Source organism: Choristoneura fumiferana, chromosome 29 (genome assembly GCF_025370935.1).
Source record: "Choristoneura fumiferana chromosome 29, NRCan_CFum_1, whole genome shotgun sequence".
Lineage (NCBI taxonomy): Eukaryota > Metazoa > Arthropoda > Insecta > Lepidoptera > Tortricidae > Choristoneura > Choristoneura fumiferana.
The window spans coordinates 1,291,293-1,314,765 of NC_133500.1; the positions used below are offsets into that span (position 1 = coordinate 1,291,293).

A 23,473-nucleotide genomic window follows, 5' to 3' on the forward strand; every position below is an offset into this window, starting at 1 on the left:
GTATACCTGTATTTTCTGTACTGGTTCTGCTTACTATGTGTTCAATAAAGATTTATTGTACTCGTATTGTACAAAGGCCTTACCTCGGATGGCTGTCAAAGCACACGCCGATCAAATGGACGACATTGGGGTGGTTGAACTTGGCCATGATGGCGGCTTCCATTAGGAAGTCGCTCTCAGCCTGTCCGGTGGAGAGTTCCGGCAGCGTTTTTACCGCGACCGGCATTTCCACCGCGTTACCGGACCGGTGCCGGTAGAGCCCTTGATATACCTCGCCGAATGCACCCTGCCCAAGTGCCCTGGGAAGTAAAGAGAAAAATGAAGACCTTTTAAACACGTGACGTCAGGATGTCTGGACCACTTTCATACTCGTTTTTTTATTGTCTATCGAGGTACTAATTATTTTAAGTTAGGTATTAAATAGTAGCAAATAGGTAGTAAATATTGGTATTTTCTAAACATCAAATATCTCCATTGGTCTAGGGGTCCTGACGCTTACGATTTTAAGTGTACGTACAGTCAGCAACGTGATTGAACGGTTGTGTTGCTCAAAATTATCTTCCCCTAATAGAGGGGGTCGGTAAGGGGCCCAGAAAAAACTTCGCCTTTGTGCCTTCATTAACCCCTTCAATAACAACATTAGAAATCAGGTCTCACGAACTTTAGTTGTAGTTGTTTAGTTTTGTAGGTACCCTTCTTGTGTAATATCTATTATATACCTACCTACCTAATTGTTGGCAATAAACGCATTTTCTATCTTTTTTTCTTTCATTAGGCGACACTAATATGTTATTGAGGTTTTTAAGGTGAAAAAAAAATGGGGGGCGCTACAAAATAAAATAACTGATTCTCAAAGTGGGCGTTAGATATAAATAAGTTTGAGAACCTCTGATCTAGACGCTTTCTTATTCCTAACTTTGCAGTAGAGTCGTGTGTAATGTAGATCATTTTTAACCCCCGACGCAAAAAGAGGGGTGTTATAAGTTTGACCGCTATGTGTGTCTGTGTGTCTGTCTGTGGCACCGTAGCTCTTAAACGGGTGGACCGATTTGAATACGGTTTTTTTTTATTTGAAATCAGGTTTTCTACGCAAGGGACATATTAAAAATTGGTAGATGTTGGCTCAGATGGTGGTTATTTGAAATCAGGTTTTCTAGCAATCGTTCTTAGACATGTTTTTGAGATATTGAATTTTGAACTGACAATGTCGGGGGTTTTCCAACTTTTTGTTGGTTAGGTTATGAGCACCGTAGTAACCGCTCCTCCACTTCCGTTTCTGACGGTACGATATGTATCTATTTTATTTGTTTATTTTATTTTTTCTAATGTCATGATGTCATGAATAAATGCTTTCTTTTTATTTCACTTATTTTTTGTTTTTGCGATAGTTGCTAAAGCTGGCACTTCACTTGGTATTGCGTATTCGCGTTGCGTTAATGACATCTCCGTCACTCACGCTAGCAACAATATAGTGCATCTCTTTCACACACGCAAATATTTCTGCGAATATGCCAAGTGAAGTGCCAGCATAAGGTTAGCTTAAAATAAAATAAAATCGGGTGCTGACTTCAAAGGGACAATAACGAAAGAGAGACAGTTAGAGTTTCTCTCTCTCGTCTCAGGAGCTACTTAGGTCAGGTACTACGAAGTGCAAAATTAGAACTTCGTATCTTGCCGTCCCGCTGACGCTAATATTTTTTAATACGAGAGTGAAAAGGACGGTACGATACAAACTCGATTTACGAATTTCGTAGTAGCTCCCCTGGATACTTACTTGACCAGCTTCAAGCTCTCTCTAGACACCTGCGGCAGTCCTCTCACATCAATCCCCTGAGGCAGGATGCTCTCACTCCCGTAGTGAGGGTTGAAAGCCATGCTGAGAGGGTTCTCGTTCCCTCCGGGAGCGTTCCGCAGGCGGTGCAACTGGACCTCTTGTTCGAGGAGATGTTTCTGACGGAGTTCGGACTCTTTGCGGCGTTGAAAGGCGTTATCTATAAAGATTTCATTTGTTTAAATGTCATGTTTGGACGACCAGGTATAGCCCAGTGGTTAGAGAACCTGACTGCGAAGCAGGGCCCGGGTTCGATTCCCCGTCGGGCGGGGCAGATATTTGCGTGAAAAATACGAATGTTTTTTCTCGAGTCTTGGGTGTTAAATATATGTTTTTAACCCCCAACGCAAAAAGAGGGGTGTTATAAGTTTGACCGCTATGTCTGTCTGTCTGTCTGGCATCGTAGCTCTTAAACGGGTAGACCGATTTGAATGCGGTTTTTTATTTGTAATCAGGTTTCCTAGCGATAGTTCAGTAGTTCTTAGACATATTTCATCAAAATCGGTTCAGCCGTTTTTGAGATATTGAACTTTGAAGTGACGAAGTCGGGAGTTTTCCAACTTTTTGTTGGTTATTTATAGTTTATTTTCAGTTTTTTTGGGTTAAAAGTAGACTCAAAGTAGTAAGTGTCACTGTTGTCAAGGCTACTTGTGTCTTTATTCTTATGACTCAACGTGCTACTTACACAAGTAAAGGCAGCCGCACACAATACCGATGCCCACGACAGAGACGACTATAACCAGCGTCCACGCCAGAATATACGACAGTGTTGGCCACGCTTCTTGCACTGTAACAAACAAGTTCTGGATAAGGGAGACCCACATCCGTCGACGCGAAATCCTACCAACATATCTAACAGGAAATTTAAATAAAAAAACCACTAAAGTGATTATTTTTGTAATATGTCTTGCAGGTGGTAGGACCTTGTGCAAGGTCCGCCCGGATTGCTACCACCATCTTGCTCGCTAATCTGCCGTGAAGCAGCAGTGCTTGCAGTCGTAAAAAAAAAAAAAAAAAAAAAAAAAATGTCTTGATTTATATTAGGAAAAAAAATAACGTTTTTAGGGTTCCGTAGCCAAAATGCCAAAAACGGAACCCTTTTAGTTTCGCCATGTCTGTCTGCTTTGCTCAGGGACTATCAATGCTAGAAAGCTGTAATTTTGCACCATTATATATATGTAAACTAAAACTATGCCGACAAAATGGTACAATAAAAAAACATTTTTTTTACCATAGACGTAAATAGGCTTATAGCAATTTGGCCTGATGTTTACAGAATTATTAAAGATTATTTTTTATAAAAATTTACTGTCGCAATGGTAAATTTTGGTGGATTATTGAAGAATATATTTTCAAATTACTACCTGACCTAATTTTTAATGCAAAAAAATGTTTATTTGAATTAATGTTGATTTTACTTAGAGCAAAGGTGTTAGGTGACTGGGGTATTTATTTCGCAGCCGGCAGCCGCAATGAGACATCGCTAGATGGCGTTAGTCATCATCATGATCATCTCAGCCGTAGGACGTCCACTGTTGGACATAGGCCTCCCCCATAGACCTCCAGTCGCTTCGGTTGGCAGCGGCCTGCATCCACCGTGAACCCGCGGCTCACGGTGGCGGATGGCGTTAGTATCGTAAGGCTCACCTCACGATACTAACGCCATCTAGCGATATTTCGCCTATCAATTAGCCCTCATTATTTTGTTTCACTTCTCCTCCCCTCGCAAACAGTGTCTCATTTAGAGTTCTAACCGCCCTGGGCTAACTATGAATATGCACTAAAGCCCCCCCTTCCCGGCAACAATAATAGGCTAGACGACTAAAAAAAACTGTTTAGTCCGTCAGTTAGATAATTAAAAAATAAAATATTGTAGATACACTTATTTTTTCTTTTGTTTGACAAACAAAAAATGACGAGGATACAGTGCTTCTTTAGAAGTTTCGACTGATGTCACTATATGGTACGATTTTTACCTAATAGTGACGTCACAAGCCCCCACTCCGGAAGTTAGATGATCTAACTATACCTTTGTCGATTTTTAATAATCTGATAAACCAAAAAATACGCGTCCAAAATTTTTCCATAATCTAACTGTCGGACTAAATAAAATGATATATTTTTAACCCAGTCGTCATCCCTATTCACTGATCTAATGACCTCTTTTTCTCACTCAAACCACCTATTCTCACTCAGCAGCCCCCTTGGTCCTTGCGCCCGAGGCTCTAAGCCTTATTGCCTGCGGGTAAATCAGCAGGTTTCGCAGGTGGTAGGACCTTGTGCGAGGTCCGCCCGGATTGCTACCACCATCTTGCTCGCTAATCCTCCCGTGAAGCTTCAGTGCTTGCACTGTTGTGTTTCGGCGTGGAGAGTAAGACAGCCGGTGAAATTACTGGCACTTGAGGTATCCCATCTTAGGCCTCTAGGTTGGCAACGCATCTGCAATACCTTTGGTTTGGTTGGCTCTTACCATCAGGAGACCCACTTGCTCGTTTGCCATCCAGTCAAATAAAAAAAAATCAGGGCCTGCTTGCAAACCTATAAAACGACAATGAGGGCTATCGCGTATGAATTCGTCACTAGAGGCGCTAGTTTGTTGAGTTGAGTTTTCCGAAATGTCAAATTTCATAGTTTTTGGGTGAGCTACGCGGGTTTATTTATAATTAGAATAATTTTGTGAATATTTTGCAATATCGGAAATTGATTATGGCAAATATGCGTTCCGGGGCAATGAATGTCTGTGTTTTGAGACAGTTTTGTCTTTCGAAAACCTTTGTCCTCCCTTTTTTCCGAACAAAACGGGGACTATGCAACACTGTGGCATGCTCGATATTTTTATGGTACGGTTTTAAGTGTATTAAATATGATTTTAATCTAAACTTTGTTTTCACGCCCGTAATAACAGACTTTGAAAGCCATACTTAAAAACCTCACGCAACAGTGCGCCATCTAGTGAGACAAAAAACGATAGCCCTCATTGTCCCCTTGCGATGGAGGCTCGTATGCTAGAGTACGTACGGATACACTTGGTGGGGTCCGTGGCGTCCGTGGTCCAGGTGGAGGGGCAGTAGCAGCGCGTCTCGCTGCGTAATTCGTTCAGCGCCACGCAGCGGTACGCGCAGCCGCAGTCCTGGAAATAATATGGAATACTAACTATGTTTATCCTACAGCTGTTCACTAACGAAGGAGTGCCCCTCCACATTTTATAATTGTAGTTGTAAACGTATCCTGTTAATTAAACATCTATGGCCTTTGGGTGCACTGGTTCAAAGGCTATTTACCTTTCGCTTTCTTTAGTTTCCCGTGTGAAATTTAATCAACAAAAAAAGTGTAAAAACAAAAACAATATACATAAAATAATTCCCTAAGCTTACCCCAAAAATAGTCCGCAGTGTCCGCAAAAACTCACTTCTTCACCAATAGTTCTTATTATTTTTTAAAACCAATTAATATTTTTATCACACGGCGGCCGCCATCACCGTCAAAATCTCAAGCGAACTCTTCTTTTTTCTTCCTTTTTTCAAATAGACAGCGCGCGTTGCCAGTACGTCATTATCGCGACGTGTCTTCCTTTGAGGTCCGATGCGTTACTCAATCCCCAGGAGCAAGACATATATAAAATATAATCAAATGTGTTGTGTTATGTGTGTGTATGTATAATGCCGCGTCCAACTATATTACTACTATTGATATTAAAAATGAAACATACCCCCGCCCGAGAAAGGCTAAAGCCTTTATCAAACCGAATAATATAAGAAACCGCTTAGTGCTGGTAATAAACCGCTTTAACGCAGAACTTATAACCAAAAAATAAACAAAACTTAACTAATAGAATAAACAGATTAGCAACTTAGTCATCAAAAGGAAGCCTACAAATCTTAACCACTGGACGCATCATCGTGCCTGTTGAGGTTTTAAGTTTTACTACTCGAACAACCCCATCACTCCCCGGTAGTAGAGTTTCAATTCTACCCAATCTCCATTTAAGAGGAGGCAAATTCTCCTCTTTAATCAAAACCAGATCACCCAGTTTAGGTGAATCTGTTGGACATGTCCATTTCCTTCGCATTTGAAGTGAATGCAAATATTGATCACTCCATTTTCTCCAAATACGTTGGCACATAGCTTTAATTAAGTTAAAACGATTTAGCCGCGAATTGGGTATATCTTCAAGATTATACTCGGGAATCGAAAGTAATGGTCTACCTATAAGAAAGTGCGCAGGTGTCAGAACCTCAAAATCATTGGGATCTTGGGACAAGGGACACAATGGACGACAATTCAAAACCGCTTCGATTCTAGTGAATACTGTTACCAATTCATCGTGCGTTAACACCTGATCACCTATGACCCGCCGTAATAAGGTCTTTGCTGATTTAACCGTAGCTTCAAATAAACCTCCGAAATGTGGCGCTGCAGGAACGTTGAAACGCCACGATATATTTTGTTTAGCTGCTCCACTAGTGATCCCCTGTTGGGCTTCCCGAGAAGCCAAGTATTTTTGCACCTCGTCCAAATGCCTGTTCGTGCCAACATAGTTGGTCCCGCAATCTGAACGGATCACACTCGGAAGACCGCGTCGAGATGTGAATCGTGTCAAAGCCGCAAGAAATCCTTCAGTTGAAAGGTCCGTGACGCATTCTAAATGAACGCATTTGGATGAGGAGCAAATGAAAACACAAAGATACGCTTTCAGTGTTTTAGCGTTCCGTACCCGCGAATGCTTTATAATGAAAGGACCGGCAAAATCCGTTTGCACGGTATGAAAAACTCCCGTCGCGTTTACCCTATCACTGGGCAATGCCGCCATCATCGGCTCTGTAGGTCGAGCTTTGGTTCTAAAACATTTTATGCATTTGAAAATGCGTGTACGAATGACTTGTGTCGCCGAAATAATCCAAAATTGTTTCTGTAATACAGCCAGTAAAACGGTAGCACCTGCGTGGCAATATAGTATATGAAAGTGATCCACAATCAAATTAACTAAAGGGTGACGCTTTGGTAAAATAACAGGATGCCTTTTGCCGAAAGACAGACTCGAATGCTCCAAGCGACCTCCAACGCGCAATAAACCATCATCACTTATAAAAGGCCCGAGCCGACGCAACCGCTTGGAACATAGTCTTCCCCGGTTTAAGCAATTAATGTCTTCAGCAAATTCCGCGTTTTGTATAATTTTTATTAGTCGGTCTAAAGCAAAGCGTCGCTCTGAAACCGTCAGTGCGCCTACAAATTTGGTGCTCGGATTTTTAGCATTACGAACAAACCGAAAGCAATATGCCACAACCGCAAGTAGCATATTTAAATTACTAAAACGAGTGAATACAGAGTCCGTCTCTGTTAATCCCGTTAACACTTTAACGCTTATTTTCCGTAAGCCAGGTAAGTCGTTTTCCGCTTTATCAATTATATTCTTAGGCCAAGTTTTTGTATCACCCGCTAGCCAAGTAGGTCCCCACCACAAAGAATGATCCAGTAACTCTGATGCGCGACAACCCCGACTCGCAACATCAGCTGGGTTCATCTCCGAAGGCAGGTGTCGCCAAGTTATATTTAATCCGCAATTAACTATTTGTGACACACGGTTACCTTCGAATGTCTGTAACAAGTGAGGAGATAACCGCAACCATGACAGGACGATCGTACTGTCAGACCACCCAAAATTTTCTTTAACAACTACTTCGTCTTTGAGAGCTTCCACAACATACTTTAATAGCCGCACTAGTAAAGCCGCACCGCTAAGTTCAAGTTTTGGAATGGTTAGTTTCGATTTGACCGGAGCCACCCGAGATTTAGCCATTACCAAACTAACTTTTACCTCCCCGTTAAGTCCCACAGTTCTCAGATAAACCGCTGCACTATACCCGAGTTCTGATGCATCTGAGAAGCCGTGGAGAGAACAAACCTTAGTATCTTTCAAAATAAAACGTTCTATCTGAAGTTGTGACATTGTAGACAAGTCTCCCACTATACCAAGCCATTCCTCGCTAACATCAGCAGGCGGAACATCGTCCCACGACAATTTTAGTAACCATAACTTCTGCATGAGAACCTTGCCTCGAAATATCACAGGAGTAATCCATCCCAATGGGTCAAAGGTCCTAGCTAATGTCGACAAAATTGAACGTTTTGAACAGCTATTTGTGCCATCAAGTTTTGTATGATACGAGAAACTATCGCAATTAGAGTCCCACTGAATGCCCAAAATTTTAAAGAATTCCAATCCCTCTGCACTATCAAAAACCCGAGGTTTTTCCAAATGTTCTGCTGGTACATCATGTAAAAGTTCCTTGCAATTTGACGTCCATTTGCTTAACTCAAAACCGCCTGAGCGCAATAAGTCCGTCAACTCCTGCTTTAACTGGCCTGCCCCCTCTGGAGTGTCGGATCCGGCCAAAATGTCATCCATGTAGACTGAGGAACGAAGAAACCGCGCCGCCGTCGGATATCGCGACTCCTCATCCTCTGCCAGCTGCCTCAAAGCCCGAATTGCCAGGTATGGGCTAGATTTCATACCATATGTCACCGTGTTAAGCCGGTAAAGAAGCAAAGGTGAATCCGGTGATTCTCTCCAGAAGATAAGCTGATAACGCCGGTCCGCTTCATCAATCAAAATCTGTCTGAACATCATTCTTATATCCGTTGTGAAAACATATTCGTGTAACCGAAATCTGCAGATGATCTCCGCAATATCACGCTGCAGTTTAGGTCCCGCATGCAAGCAATCATTTAGAGAAACCCGTTGCTGGTAGCACAACTTGCATCAAATACTACCCTCAGTTTATCGGAATCTTGTTTAAATATTCCATGATGTGGAATAATATAACCCCTATCAAAGCATAGTCTTCTGGTGTACCGTCACATAGAGACATATGACCTGTATCTAAATATTCCCGCATGAAATCTACGTATTTTTTACGAAAACTTTCATTTAATTGAAGCCGTTTTTCCATTGCCATGAACCGCTTCTTAGCCAATGGTATCGAATTTCCAAGTTGTGGCCCATCCGATAAAAAAGGCAACCGCACAGAATATCTTCCAGTCTCATCGCGCTGATGAGTACGTTGGAAGACCAACTCGCATTCCAAATCTTTGGGGTCCTTGACCTTGTCTGGTATGTTTTCTACTTCCCAGAATCGTTCCAAAAGTTGGTCCGTATCCGTGGTAGTTTTACAAAAGAAGGTCTGAGAGAAATGAGTGGCTTGAGGATATGGATTTAATACCGCAAACGTCACAGGACCTGTTAAAACATGACCGAACACCGTATTCATCGCTCGAGGAAGATGATTATTGATCTTAAGACATCCACCGCCTAATAAAATATCCCCTAGTAGATCCGCACCGATTAAAATGTCAACCTCCCGACTGAGGTAGAACTGTTCATCCGCAAGATTCAGTCCCTGATAATTTCCGCCAGTTGAGGTGATAATGAAAAACTGGGCAAATTATGTGTAATTTTACCCAAAACCGTAGCACTAGTCACTAGCGTAGGTAAATTCGCATATTTCGGAGCTATGGTTAAATTAACCTGACCTCTGCAACCGCTTACAGGAGTGCCACTCAGTCCCGTGACTGCTACCATATTAGATTTAAACCGCTTTAAACCTAATCTATTGACACATATCTCCGAAATAAACGTACTCTGACTACCGCCGTCCAGTAAGGCCCGTGCCTCCTGGTAGTTTCCGCTACTATCGAGAACGCGCACGATCGCCGTTGCGAGTAACACCGTACGCTGATACATATTCGTCTCACTGACGTGTGACGCCATCAGTCCAGTGACTCCAGAAGCCGCGTTTTCTGGTAGGGCACTGGATGGAGACGGACTCGTCAGTGGAACGTTCGATGCAAGCATAGTAGGTTCCCGAGGCACCCTACCTACCTGCCCATTATTAGAATTCTCATGCGAAACATTATTCGAAACCTGTCGTTGTTGACGCTCCGGCACCGCAGCAGGAAGGTCAAAATGCAACAACGAATGATGTTTGGGTGAGTTGCACATGTAACAGTTTTTATTATAATTGCATTGATTTATGTTGTGACCGTTCAAACATTTAAAACACAAATTAAGTGCAACAACTTGACGTTTCCGAATTGTGGGTTTCATAGCTAAGAACTTGTCACACTTGGCAATGAAATGTCCGCCTTTACCGCATAATTTACAAAGGGAACCCGCATACTGAACCACTGCATGAGCCCTCACTGCCTGGTTCGGTCCGCTACGTCTGACAGCTACAGCATGTGGTTGTAGCTCCATACTAGACTCCAAAATCCGAACCTCAGTTTCTATAAACTTTAAAAATTTAGAAAAAGTGGGCAATTCCTCACTGTCGTCCGCAAACTTGTCTTCAAAATGTTTTTTCAAATGGCCGTCCAATTTTTGAAAATTAATATAAAACAACAAGTAAGACCACGAATCGACAGGGAAATTCATTTTTTCTAATGCCTTTGTACTTTCCATCAAAGTATTTAAAAACATTTTGAGACCGCCTAAGTTTTTAGAGCTCACTTGTGAAGCACTCAACAAATTGTGCAACAACCTGTCCGCTAATAACCGCTTATTATTATACCGCGAATTAAGCAAATCTACCGCAATCGAATAATTATCCCCAGTAACTGACAAATGCTGTATTAAAGATTTCGGTTCCCCCAATAAAGACCCCACTAAATAATACATCCTTTCAGTATTCGACAAAGATGCGTCATCACCCACTAATGACTGAAACAATTCCATAAACGGCACATACTCTTCGAGTTTTCCCGAAAAGGTTGGTATTTGTAAACGAGGTAAAACCACCTTTGAACTAGCCCCGCTATTATGTTTCACCTCACTACTACCAGTTTTTGGACGTTTCTCCTTAATATCGAGATGTCTTCGTTTTATAAAATAATATTTAGTACTATACTCCTCATAAGCCTTTTCAAATGCTTGAATTGCATCTTCTTCCCCTTGAAGTCGCAGTTCTAAATTCATCTCGACAAATATTTCAAATGATTTGTCCAAATCATGAAACCGCACCAAAAAATCATTTTCCTGTTCTGAGGTAAAATCTTTAATCTTTGCAAGAGATTCTAGGAAGTCTATACTTTGAGCAGCCATATCATATTTCATTTGCGTTAATAGTACCTTCCTAGCCGCCGTCATTTTTACTGATAATTGGCAAAATAGAATTATATAAATACAACAAAACCCCAACAGACACAATAACCTTTGAAACTGAAAATTATCAATCAATTTTTAAGTTTTTTATCCCAAAAAGTACTTAAATGCCGCTAGTTAACACTCCAGACCGATAATTAAATAAAACAACAAAAAAATAAAAAACAAAAATATCAATGTCCACTTCGGACTCGAACCATCAACATCAACCATAGAAAGCGAGCACTTTCCCGCTAGGCCACGCTTGCTTATAAGAACGGGCGAATTTTAAGTATAATATCCGCCGCACTAAAAAACCAAACTGTTTTACTTGTAAAAATTAAAAAAACTATACAATTTCACTGGTAAAACCACTGATGGTAAAACTAAATTTACTTCAACTACTAAATATGTTTCATCCCAAATACCAATAAATAACAGCCGCTATATTAACCAATTGCACGCACCGGTGATAAATGTAAGTATGTGGAATTGTACCTAAAACTGAAACTCCAGTGTCGTGTATCTATTAAAATATGGGAGGGATGATAAATAAAAATATTTTGAAACTAACGCCTATCACATATTATTTACCGCTAAACAGTATGTGTAGTGTAATCGTCAGTTCAGTCCATAAGTACAGTAAATTCTCATTCGACCGCTCGAATGGACTTACTATACTTAGAACACCGCAAAAATACCTACCGCAACCAATAGTTGTGAGTTTTATGTAAGAAATTAAAGAAACCGAAAGATAAATTAACACAAATATCCGGTTCGAAGTGACCAAAGAATGTTAATTAAACATCTATGGCCTTTGGGTGCACTGGTTCAAAGGCTATTTACCTTTCGCTTTCTTTAGTTTCCCGTGTGAAATTTAAACCAACAAAAAAAGTGTAAAAACAAAAACAATATACATAAAATAATTCCCTAAGCTTACCCCAAAAATAGTCCGCAGTGTCCGCAAAAACTCACTTCTTCACCAATAGTTCTTATTATTTTTAAAACCAATTAATATTATATCACACGGCGGCCGCCATCACCGTCAAAATCTCAACCGACTCTCTTTTTCTTCCTTTTTTCAAATAGACAGCGCGCGTTGCCAGTACGTCATTATCGCGACGTGTCTTCCTTTGAGGTCCGATGCGTTACTCAATCCCCAGGAGCAAGACATATATAAAATATAATCAAATGGTTGTGTTATGTATGTGTATGTATAATGCCGCGTCCAACTATATTACTACTATTGATATTAAAAATGAAACATATCCGTATGAAAAGAATGTTCCGTAGCTCGAATGTGGCATTTTTTAGTGTCCGTACCGTCAGTCACGCACACTTAGACAACGTGTAAGCAGCCCGGATCTAAGGGGGGGCAAATCGGGACATTTGCCCCGGGCGGCAGTTTCATGGGGGCGCCAAATCCTTGAGACAAGAAATGAAGAAGAAAAGAAGAAAAATGCTACTCATTGGCAGTTTTAACAGTTTTTCTCAAGCACTGAAGGAGGGGGCGCCACCATCAACGTTTGCCCCGGTTTTCGAAAAAACCCGGGGCTGCGTGTAAGTACGAGGTTTTATTTGCACATTGATAAGAAGCACATTAAGAAGAGAGAGAGAGATAAGAAGCCGTGGAGGCGCTCCTTCGTGAGTGAACAGATTACTATGTAATACTGTATTACATAATGTTTACCCGCGGCTTCGCACGCGTAAACCGTAGATCCGGCAGTTGAATTGAAGTTTTGGGATTCTACTTAATTCCCATGGGAATTCCCAAAAATTAAATCAAAGTTCTTCATTGACTGGCACCTGGCACTACTAAACCCGGTTGAAATTTCGTGAAGTAATTTTGTGAAGGAGCAAACGTACAATACCTAGACACACAAGGCACATGACATCAAAAACTGTCTTAACTCAAAATTTGGGGCTTTTGAGTTAAGTGTATACAGAAAAATCTAGAAAAAATGCTCAAACCCCACGAGCCATGAGTCACGACAGTTTTTGAATTCATGTGCGATATACATTATACTCACAAACTTTCATATTTAACATATTTGTAATACCTATTAGTAGGATAGATGCGAAAGATTGTATGTTTGTTTTGTTACTCCTTCACGCTAAAACGACTGGAGGGATTTGGATGAAATTTGGCAAGTAACTACTATTTATAGTAAACGGCACAAATTGCCGTCTATAGTAATTAAAATATCCTTACGTGTATAGCGGGTATGATCCACACTTCGCCGGGGCTACTCCGCTGAGCCACCGACACCTCGCTGTAGTCCCGGATGGCGCGCGTCGTGTCGATGTAGGACCAGCCGCCGCCCCCATGCTGGCCTTGACCTTCGTTGGTGTTGCCACCTAAAACAGACATTTATAGAGTAACACTTGCCAGCTGGGGCGTGCATTGAGGGTAGGCAGTGTTAGTGTTCAAGTGTTGCCTACGCTGTTGCGATGCTGCAGGCGCAAACTAGCAACTATCTACCCTGGGAGTGACTCACTGCAGGCTAAATATTGCCAGTATTTTAGGGGCCATCGATAATACGTCACACCCATTTTTATCATTTTTAGCATCCCCTACCCGTTGTCACATGTTGTTCAGCGGTGAAGTGTGTGTGTTTGTATGTTTGTCCGTTTTTCACGTCGAAACGGAGCGACGGATCGACGTGATTTTTGGTATAGAGATAGTTTATGGGCCAGAGAGTGATATAGGCTACTTTTATCCCGGAAAAATGCACAGTTCCCGAGGGAACAGCGCGCGATAACCGAATTCCACGCGGGCGAAGCCGCGGGCAAAAGCTAGTAATCTAATAAAATTATGTCGCTGTGTAGTGCATGAAAACAATGCTGAATCGCGCTTTCGAGATTGTTCCTAGGCAGTATAAATAAGGTGCCAAATTTGAATAAATTGACATTCGCCGAGCAACAGTTGTTTGATCCACGCTGCTGGACTTGGGACAATATCGAAATGTGTTTTAAATAGTGAGATGCATCTCTTTCTAATGATTTAAGTATGTCACTTTGAAATACGTCTAAGCACGCGTGTTCGAAGAAACCAGAACCAAACAACTTACCAATCCAACCTCCTCCCCCTCCGCCCCGTAAGCACCCGCCTCCGCCGCCGCCGAAGCCCCCGTGGGCGCCTCCGGCGCAGGCCAGGCCGCCAACAGCGCCCTCTTCCAGCGAAGCCCCGCGGATCAGCTCGAAGCCCGGCGTGAGGGGACCAGCACGCGACACCCAGCCACCACCCGCACCTGAATAGAGTTGAGTGTTACATCGGACTATTGAGGTATTTTCAGGCAATGAGAAAACCAGCGGCGACACCCAGTCACCGCCCGCACCTGAATAGAGTTGAGTGTTTACATCGGACTATTGAAGTATTTTCAGCAATGAGAAAACCAGCGCGCAACACCCAGCCACCACCCGCACCTGAATAGAGTTTAGTGTTTACAACGGACTATTGAAGTATTTCAAGGCAATGAGAAAACAGCGGAACCAGCGCAGCCACCGCCCGCACCTGAATAGAGTTGAGTGTTTACATCGACTATTAGTATTTTCAGGCAATGAGAAAACCAGCGCGCGACACCCAGTCACCGCCCGCACCTTATAGAGAGTGAGTGTTTACATCGACTATTGAAGTATTTTCAGGCAATGAGAAACCAGCGCGCGACACCAGCCACCACCCGCACCTGAATAGAGTTGAGTGTTTACATCGACTATTGAAGTATTTTCAGGCAATGAGAAGACCAGCGCGCGACACCCAGCCACCGCCGCCACCTGAATAGAGTGTTGAGTGTTTACATCGGACTATAGAGTATTTTCAGACAAATGAGAAGAAACAGCGCGTGTCACAGCGAGCGCCCGCACCTGAATAGAGTTGAGTGTTTACATCGGACTAATGAAGTATTTCCAGTATTAAGGTGATGAAAGATGACAGGAGCAATATCGCCAGATGGTGGTGGTATCGTCGTGAGGTCCATTTGAGGTTACAGTCTTGCTTGTGATTGGCTAATTTGGTTATTGAATTAATCAGTAGCATGAGTTACATGTCATAAAATGTGACATAAAATGTCCTGATATAAAATCTGAAACTAAAAACAAGTAAACAAAGCAAGGACCTAGTCTTAACTCCTCAAAAGCGATTCAACCCCCAAGAAAACCTGATAGTTTTAGAAACTTCTCATTCTTACCAGACGTCCGTCCAGGCTGTCCGTACATGTAGCCAGACTCCGGCGTGGCGTTAGTGGCAGGGCGGGCGTGCTGGGAACCATCATCCCGGAAGGCCCCCACAGAGAGACGCCGCCCCACCCGCCACGAGTAGTGTATGTGCTGCCTTCTTTGTCAACCTGGGAACGAATTATTGTAAAGCTTATAAAACCTATATGCTATTATACTATAGGTTCTCAGTCTTAGCGATAAAGCCTTTTTAGGTGTGAAGATGTATTTTACTATATTTATGTGTTTATTATTGTTAAAGCCTGTAAATATTTTATTTGATTTCATGATATTTCAGCAATTTCATTAGTTTGAATGAACACCGCTGCAAACACGTTTCACGCTTTTAAATCTTATACCTTTAAACGAGCAATTCTTGATATATATATATATATATATAATATAAAATTTCGGGATCTCGAAAACGGCTCCAACGATTTCGATGAAATTTGGTATGTAGGGGTTTCGGGGATGAAAAATCGATCCAGCTTGGTCTCATCTCTGGAAAAACACTGGTTACTGAGTTATAGCCCGAGCGAGCAGCTCGGTCGCCCAGGTACTTGTATTTAATAAACAAATATTTCATCTGAAGAAAAGAGAAAGAGAGACATTATTACACATATTCGATTCACAGGGTAAAATACTTTGAGGTGTCGCGCGCTGGTTTTCTCATTGCCTGAAAATACTTCAATAGTCCGATGTAAACACTCAACTCTATTAAGGTGCGGGCGGTGACTGGGTGTTGCGCGCTGGTTTTCTCATTGCCTAAAAATACTTCAATAGTCCGATGTAAACACTCAACTCTATTCAGGTGCGGGCGGTGACTGGGTGTCGCGCGCTGGTTTTCTCATTGCCTGAAAATACCTCAATAGTCCGATGTAAACACTCAACTCTATTCAGGTGCGGGTGGTGGCTGGGTGTCGCGTGCTGGTCCCCTCACGCCGGGCTTCGAGCTGATCCGCGGGGCTTCGCTGGAAGAGGGCGCTGTTGGCGGCCTGGCCTGCGCCGGAGGCGCCCACGGGGCTTGGGCTTCGCGCGGCGGAGGCGGGTGCTTACGGGGCGGAGGGGGAGGAGGTTGGATTGGTAAGTTGTTTGGTTCTGGTTTCTTCGAACACGCGTGCTTAGACGTATTTCAAAGTGACATACTTAAATCATTAGAAAGAGATGCATCTCACTATTTAAAACACATTTCGATATTGTCCCAAGTCCAGCAGCGTGGATCAAACAACTGTTGCTCGGCGAATGTCAATTTATTCAAATTTGGCACCTGCCTAGGAACAATCTCGAAAGCGCGATTTAGCATTGTTTCATGCACTACACAGCGACATAATTTTATTAGATTACTAGCTTTTGCCCGCGGCTTCGCCCGCGTGGAATTCGGTTATCGCGCGCTGTTCCCTCGGGAACTGTGCATTTTTCCGGGATAAAAGTAGCCTATATCACTCTCTGGCCCATAAACTATCTCTATACCAAAAATCACGTCGATCCGTCGCTCCGTTTCGACGAGAAAAACGGACAAACATACAAACACACACACTTTCGCATTTATAATATTAGTATGGATAAAATAAATAAAAGCAAAAACTTCACCGCTGAACAACATGTGACAACGGGTAGGGGATGCTAAAAATGATAAAAATGGGTGTGACGTATTATCGATGGCCCCTAAAATACTGGCAAGGTTTGGCCTGCAGTGAGTCAATCCCAGGGTAGATAGTTGCTAGTTTCCGCCTGCAGCATCGCGCCAGCCCATCGCACGCAACAGCGTAGGCAACACTTGAACACTAACACTGCCTACCCTCAATGCACGCCCCAGCTGGCAAGTGTTACTCTATAAATGTCTGTTTTAGGTGGCAACACCAACGAAGGTCAAGGCCAGCATGGGGGCGGCGGCTGGTCCTACATCGACACGACGCGCGCCATCCGGGACTACAGCGAGGTGTCGGTGGCTCAGCGGAGTAGCCCCGGCGAAGTGTGGATCATACCCGCTATACACGTAAGGATATTTTAATTACTATAGATGGCAATTTGTGCCGTATACTATAAAAAGTAGTTACGTACTTGCCAAATTTCATCCAAATCCCTCCAGTCGTTTTAGCGTGAAGGAGTAACAAACATACAATCTTTCGCATCTATCGTACTAATAGGTATTACAAATATGTTAAATATGAAAGTTTGTGAGTATAATGTATATCGCACATGAAATCAAAAACTGTCGTGACTCATGGCTCGTGGGTTTTGAGCATTTTTTCTAGATTTTTCTGTATACACTTAACTCAAAAGCCCCAAATTTTGAGTTAAGACAGTTTTGGTTTCATGTGCCTTGTGTGTCTAGGTATTGTACTGTTACGTTCGTGGGGTGGGTTCGTGATTGAAAAGCACTTTTAACACCGATGAATAAGAGTAGGATTTATTTTCACACTATTAGTTAACTTTACAAAACACTTAAAACAGTTCACAGTAATTTCGCACTCTAAAACTCACTTACAAGTCGCTTTGATTCTCTTCGATGTTTATCGCTCGGTATCGCATTCGAAAACTGTCCTCCGCCGCAACCTCACCCGGCTTATATACCCCCGGTGAATCGGTCCACAAAGTTCGAGAACAGTCCAGCTAGGACGTCATACCTACATCTCGAATGTTCCGGAAACGAGTAGAGTGTCTGTCTCTTTCATGTGCTATCTCTCTCACACAGTTACTAGAATATTCCGGAAACAGGATCATCAGTCTGTTTCTCTCACACATATAGGCTATCCTTATCACACACCTTCTCGAATTTTTTCAGTATAGCTGTCTCTTTCTAATCGTGCTATCTCTTTCACTCCTATTGAAAATTTCGCCATATACTGAAATGTACTCCAAAGGCCCATAAGGGGTCCTGAAAACGCCTGAAAACGGTTTTTAGGTTATGGCGTCATCGGATAGAGGGTGGCCTGAAAACGGACTGAAAACATGTTTCAGGCGCCTGAAAACGACGGTAACTTGGTGGGTGAATTTTTGATAAACTAATATGTGATAGAGCGTCCTCTGAAACGGCCTGAAACAGTATTTCAGCCTGCTGAAAACGCCTCCAATGGTGTCGAAAAACGAAAACACGATCAAAGTTTAGCACCTAACCCACCGTCGTAACACTGCCCCCTCCTAAGACATGCTGCTCGTGAGCATCATTAGATCCATGGTATTTGGCCAACCGATCAACATGAACAATCTTACAGGGGCTACGCGCGTTACGCTGTATCCGGATGTGTACTCGTTGATCCTAGTGACTACTTTTGTACGGCCCTTCCCAACTCGGTGACAATTTCGGGGACTTCCCCTTTTTCCGCATAGGGTTATGTAGCCACACCAACGATCCTTCCTCAAATCTCGTCTGGTTAGACTTCCGGTCATATCTGGTCTTCATCTTCTTTCGCTGGCCTGCAGTCCGTGTTCACGAACATGATTGTGAACACCATCAATCCGATTTCGCAGTTCACTTGCATATTCTGAAATCGTCTTTGGTGCATCTGGAGGTCGTCGTCCTGTCAGTAGATCCGCAGGTAACCGCAATTCTCTTCCAAAATTAGCACACGCAGGTGTCACGGCCGTGCTTTCGTGAACTGCGGTCCGATATGACATTAAAAAGAGTGGAATATGCCTGTCCCAATCTTTTTGATGGCTGTCAACTACCTTGGCCAAATGTCGTTCCAGAGTCTGATTGAATCTCTCGACCATCCCGTCTGACTGTGGATGATAGGACGTAGTCCGAGTTTTATGAATTCCCATGACTCGCAAGTCTCCTGAAACACCAGAGATTCAAAATTTCCTGATCGCTGTGGATCTCAAGACAAAAACTTCCGCCACTACAGTTTCCGCTACGGTGACTGCCTCTTGATTTGGAATGGCAAACACTTCAGGCCATTTGGTGAAATAGTCCATGACCACAAGAATGTACTTGTTTCCGCGGTCAGAGATCGGGAACGGGCCTGCGACGTCCAAAGCAATTCTTTCGGTGCTCTCCATTATAAACTTTCAGCGCACCTCATTATCTACTTTGCGCCCACCTGTGGCCATGATCTGCCACGCGACACTGCAGTAGTACACTTCCTACACCAGTCTTTCCACATCCTCCCGACAGTGTATCCAGTAAAAGCGTTGTCGAATCTGCATCAGAGTCCTTTTTACTCCTAGATGCCCGCGAAATGCCCATATGAAAGAGATCTTAAAACAACGCTAACTCTCTTTCTTGGTACGACCACTGAAGGTGAGCATCCTTTCCGTTCGCTGACTCCCATTTCCTACACAGTACGCCATTGTGCATAATCAGGCTTTCCCATTGCGCCCAGTAGCTCTTGGTCACTGTACTCATCGGAGCTACCTCACACCACTTTGGTTTGGGCATTCCACCGTTAATCCAGTCGTAAATGGTTTTATGTCACGATCTCTGTTGTGCTTTGCATGACAGCGTCACTCCATTATTCTCGCTAACAGTGTCGGTCCTTAACATCTCTCACGCAGTCCTTATCCTCTTGTCTTAAACAGTGTTTGCCAGTCATGCCGGACAAGGCCTTCGGAGAGGGCATCTGCATTTCCATGTGACTTTCCACTTCGATGCTCGATGGAAAAGTCATATTCCTGCAGTTGTTCGATCCAGCGTGCCACCTGACCCTCGGGGTTCTTGAACTCTAACAACCACTTTAGAGCAGCATGGTCAGTCCTGATTCGGAACTTGCGTCCAAGCAAATATTTGCTGAAATGCTGCAAAGTTTTAACGACTGCCAGCAATTCTCTCCGAGTGACGCAGTAATTTCTCTCGGGTTTCGATAACGATTTACTGAAATAGGCTATCACAACTTCCTGATCTCCTTTGTTTTGTGACAAGACTCCTCCGATGCCAGTATTGCTTGCATCAGTGTCAACAACAAACTCGTTATCCGGGTCGGGATATTCCAAAATCGGTGTTTCACAAAGTCTCTGTTTGAGATCTGAGAAGGCTGCTGCACACTGATCATCCAATTAAATGATCGTTTCTCTTCCGTCAGCTGGTGCAAAGGCTTTGCTATATCCGAGAAGTTCTTCACAAATCGTCGATAGTACGAGCAAAGACCTAAAAAGGCACGCACTGCTGTCTTGTCTTTCGGTGTGGGCCAGTCCTTAACTGCACTTATCTTTTCAGGATCTGTCTGGATGCCTTCTGATGAAATTACATGTCCCAAGTAGTTAACCTTACGCTTGAAGAATGAGCATTTCTTCGGACTTAGTTTTAAATTTGCGTCACGCAACTTGGACAAAACTTGCTCCAGTTTCTTAAGGTGGTCATCGAAATTTTTACCTACATTATGATGTCATCCAGATACACTAGGCAAGTATCACCCAGGAGGCCGGCAAGTATTTGCTCCATTAACCTCTCAAAAGTTGCCGGTGCATTGCACAACCCAAACGGCATAACATTAAACTGCCAAAGTCCTTTACCAGTTGAGAAGGCTGTTTTCTCTTTATCTTTGTCCTTAATTCCACTTGCCAGTATCCACTTTTCAAATCCAAGGTGGAAAACCATTTCATGCCGTTTAAAGTGTCTAAAGTGTCGTCTATCCTCGGCAATGGATAACTGTCCTTCTTGGTCACGTCGTTGAGTCTACGATAGTCAACGCAAAATCTCATAGTGCCATCCTTCTTTTCACCAAGACTACTGGAGAACACCAAGGGCTGGTCGACGGTTCTATTACTTTGTCCCTCTTCATTTCCTTGATCATGTCTTCGACCTCTTTTTCTCGAGCTACTGGAACTCGCCGAGGTCGCTGTCGAATAGGCATGACATCTCCAGTTTCGATCTCGTGCTGCACTACTCCAGTTCTCCCGATATCACTGTCATGTTCAGAGAAGACACTCCTATAGCGCTTTAGTAGATTACGCGCCTTTAGAAGTTCTTCCTCCGTGAGATCATTCTCGCAGTTTGCCAATAATTTTCCAATATCCACAACTTCTTCTTGCAACTTGTTCTCGCTTGGCCCATGGCAACTCCGTATCCAAGAGATTGCCTCGCATGTTCCCATAAGGGTTCCTTTACTTAGGACGTGTTGAGTGTCACTTAAATTAAGAACCCTTATAAATGCTGCAGATGACGTCATTACCACTGTGCGAGCTGGTATCCACGGCTTACTGCCAGCTATTTTCTCTATTAACACGCAGGAATGAGATCCTTGTCTCACACCATGTGGCAACTTCACCGGAACTAGGGCTTGCGATCTCGGTTGAAGCGTAGTCCTTCTAGCGCAGAAGACATGTCCACCCACTTCACCCTCCATAGGAACTTCATAAGCCCCAAATTTCAGCACGCCGCCTTTTAAGTCGATCTTACAATCGTACTTCCTCATAAAATCTAGACCAATAATACAGTCGTCTACGATGTCAGCAATGATGACTTTGTGCCAGTACCTCTTTTCTCCAACCTTTACTGACACTTCTTGCTCCCCTTGGACGGAAATGTTCTGGCCGGTAGCCGTTTGCAGCTGAAGATGCATTGGTCGAACTAGATGATCTCTGATCAGGTGTTTTAGCAGTCGAGAACTGATCACAGTCCGAGAAGCTCCGGTGTCGATAGTAAGGTGACATGGCACTCCACCAATTTCTCCTTTAACAGCCAGACTGTTGCCGTTGTTCGCCTGGGAGATCATAACTGGGACATTTTGACCACCAGCCAGCACTCGTCCCATAGTCCTGGCTTTACTCGTTTCCCTGCTGCTGCCGCTCTGGATTACCAGGCTTGCTGGCCTCTCCATTTGGTCCGAGTCTCGTCGCCTCCAATATCTTTTCGGGCAGCCAGATTGCATGTGTCCTCGTTCCCCGCAGTTGTAACATCGAGGTCCCGTTTCTCGAGGTGGAGCAATCGGCTCCCTGACAGCAACTTCAACGCACCCTGAAGGATCTTGTTGGGTCCTGACGTACAGCTTCCACCTCGAGGGCATGGGCAAGCGCATCCTTCAAACTCCCGTGGTGACCCAGTCGTACAGCAGCCCTCACTTCAAAGTCTCGAATCCCATCTATGAATGTCTGCACTAGCATTCCATCCGTAAAAAGAGGATGAATCTCGGTATGCTTTTTGGACCAGTTTCTCTATTTCTAGGGCCCACTTTTGTAATGACTCATTACGACCCTGGTCCTGTCCTTCAGTTGAGCTCTGTAGACGTGCTCTAGATGACTGTCACCGAAGCGTGCTTCTAGAGCTTCAAGGAGACGGTCATATGTCTTATCCTTTCCCAACGTTTCCAAGATACTGAGAGCTTCATCCCGTAGCGCCAAACTCAGTGCCGTTTTTGCATAATCCTTGCTCCAGCCATTCGTTTCCGCAACCAACTCGAATTGGTGCTTGTATGCGGCCCATGAAGAGGTACCATCAATGGTGGTAACTTTAACTTTTCACCTCCTGTGGCTGGTGCACCGATAAACTGGTGGTGCCGTTGGCCACTTTAATCTCCAACTTCTGGAGGCGATTCTCGTGGCCTTCTACCTTTTCGTTGACACCGTTGAGGCGCTGTTCGTGATTTTCGACTTTAAATGTCAACTGCCACATTTTATCCTGGACCTCAGCCATCTCCTTTTTCCATTCTGCGGTTGCGTCGTGTACCTCACGGAGGAGTTCGAACTGGTTCTTTTGTTCCTCCTGTAGAATCCTAGCTTGTTCCTCCTGCTTTCTAGCATGTTCTCCTGCCTTCTAGCTTGTTCCTCCTGCCTTCTAGCTGTTCTTTCAGGAGGACCAGAATCGCGTTGACGTCTATTTCCGGCTTTGGGGATACTGCCGCCGCTGTATCTGACGTGCGGCGGTGTCTGTAGGGTCCCCAGCTGCGGCGCGGCTTCGGGTCTGCATCCTCTCCTTCTCTTCTTCTCGCGGAGTAAGCGGCATTTTCAATCCCACTTCTGACACCAAATGTTACGTTCGTGGGGTGGGTTCGTGATTGAAAAGCACTTTTAACACCGATGAATAAGAGTAGGATTTATTTTCACACTATTAGTTAACTTTACAAAACACTTAAAAACAGTTCACAGTAATTTCGCACTCTAAAACTCACTTACAAGTCACTTTGATTCTCTTCGATGTTTATCGCTCGGTATCGCATTCGAAAACTGTACTCCGCCGCAACCTCACCCGCTTATATACCCCCGGTGAATCGGTCCACAAAGTTCGAGAACAGTCCAGCTAGGACGTCATACCTACATCTCGAATGTTCCGGAAACGAGTAGTGTCTGTCTCTTTCATGTGCTATCTCTCTCACACAGTTACTAGAATATTCCGGAAACAGGATCATCAGTCTGTC

General features: G+C 43.6%; 2 protein-coding genes across 2 annotated transcripts in view; one reads left to right on the forward strand and one right to left on the reverse strand.

Moving 5' to 3' along the window:
• LOC141444275 (ALK tyrosine kinase receptor-like) overlaps positions 1-15,255 on the reverse strand; it is a 31,945-nt gene extending 16,690 nt beyond the window's left edge. Inside the window, exons 1-7 of the mRNA XM_074109766.1 lie at positions 15,158-15,255; positions 14,042-14,221; positions 13,183-13,328; positions 4,850-4,961; positions 2,517-2,618; positions 1,775-1,991; positions 84-299 (exon numbers count right to left, since the gene is read on the reverse strand). Of these exons, the coding sequence (XP_073965867.1) occupies positions 84-299; positions 1,775-1,991; positions 2,517-2,618; positions 4,850-4,961; positions 13,183-13,328; positions 14,042-14,221; positions 15,158-15,185 (1,001 nt within the window). The 5' untranslated portion in view covers positions 15,186-15,255. The remainder of the gene's footprint in view (positions 1-83; positions 300-1,774; positions 1,992-2,516; positions 2,619-4,849; positions 4,962-13,182; positions 13,329-14,041; positions 14,222-15,157) is intronic.
• The window catches only part of LOC141444285 (uncharacterized), a 273,640-nt gene that overhangs the window by 181,105 nt on the left and 69,062 nt on the right, over positions 1-23,473 (forward strand). The gene's annotated exons all lie outside the window — the stretch shown is intronic.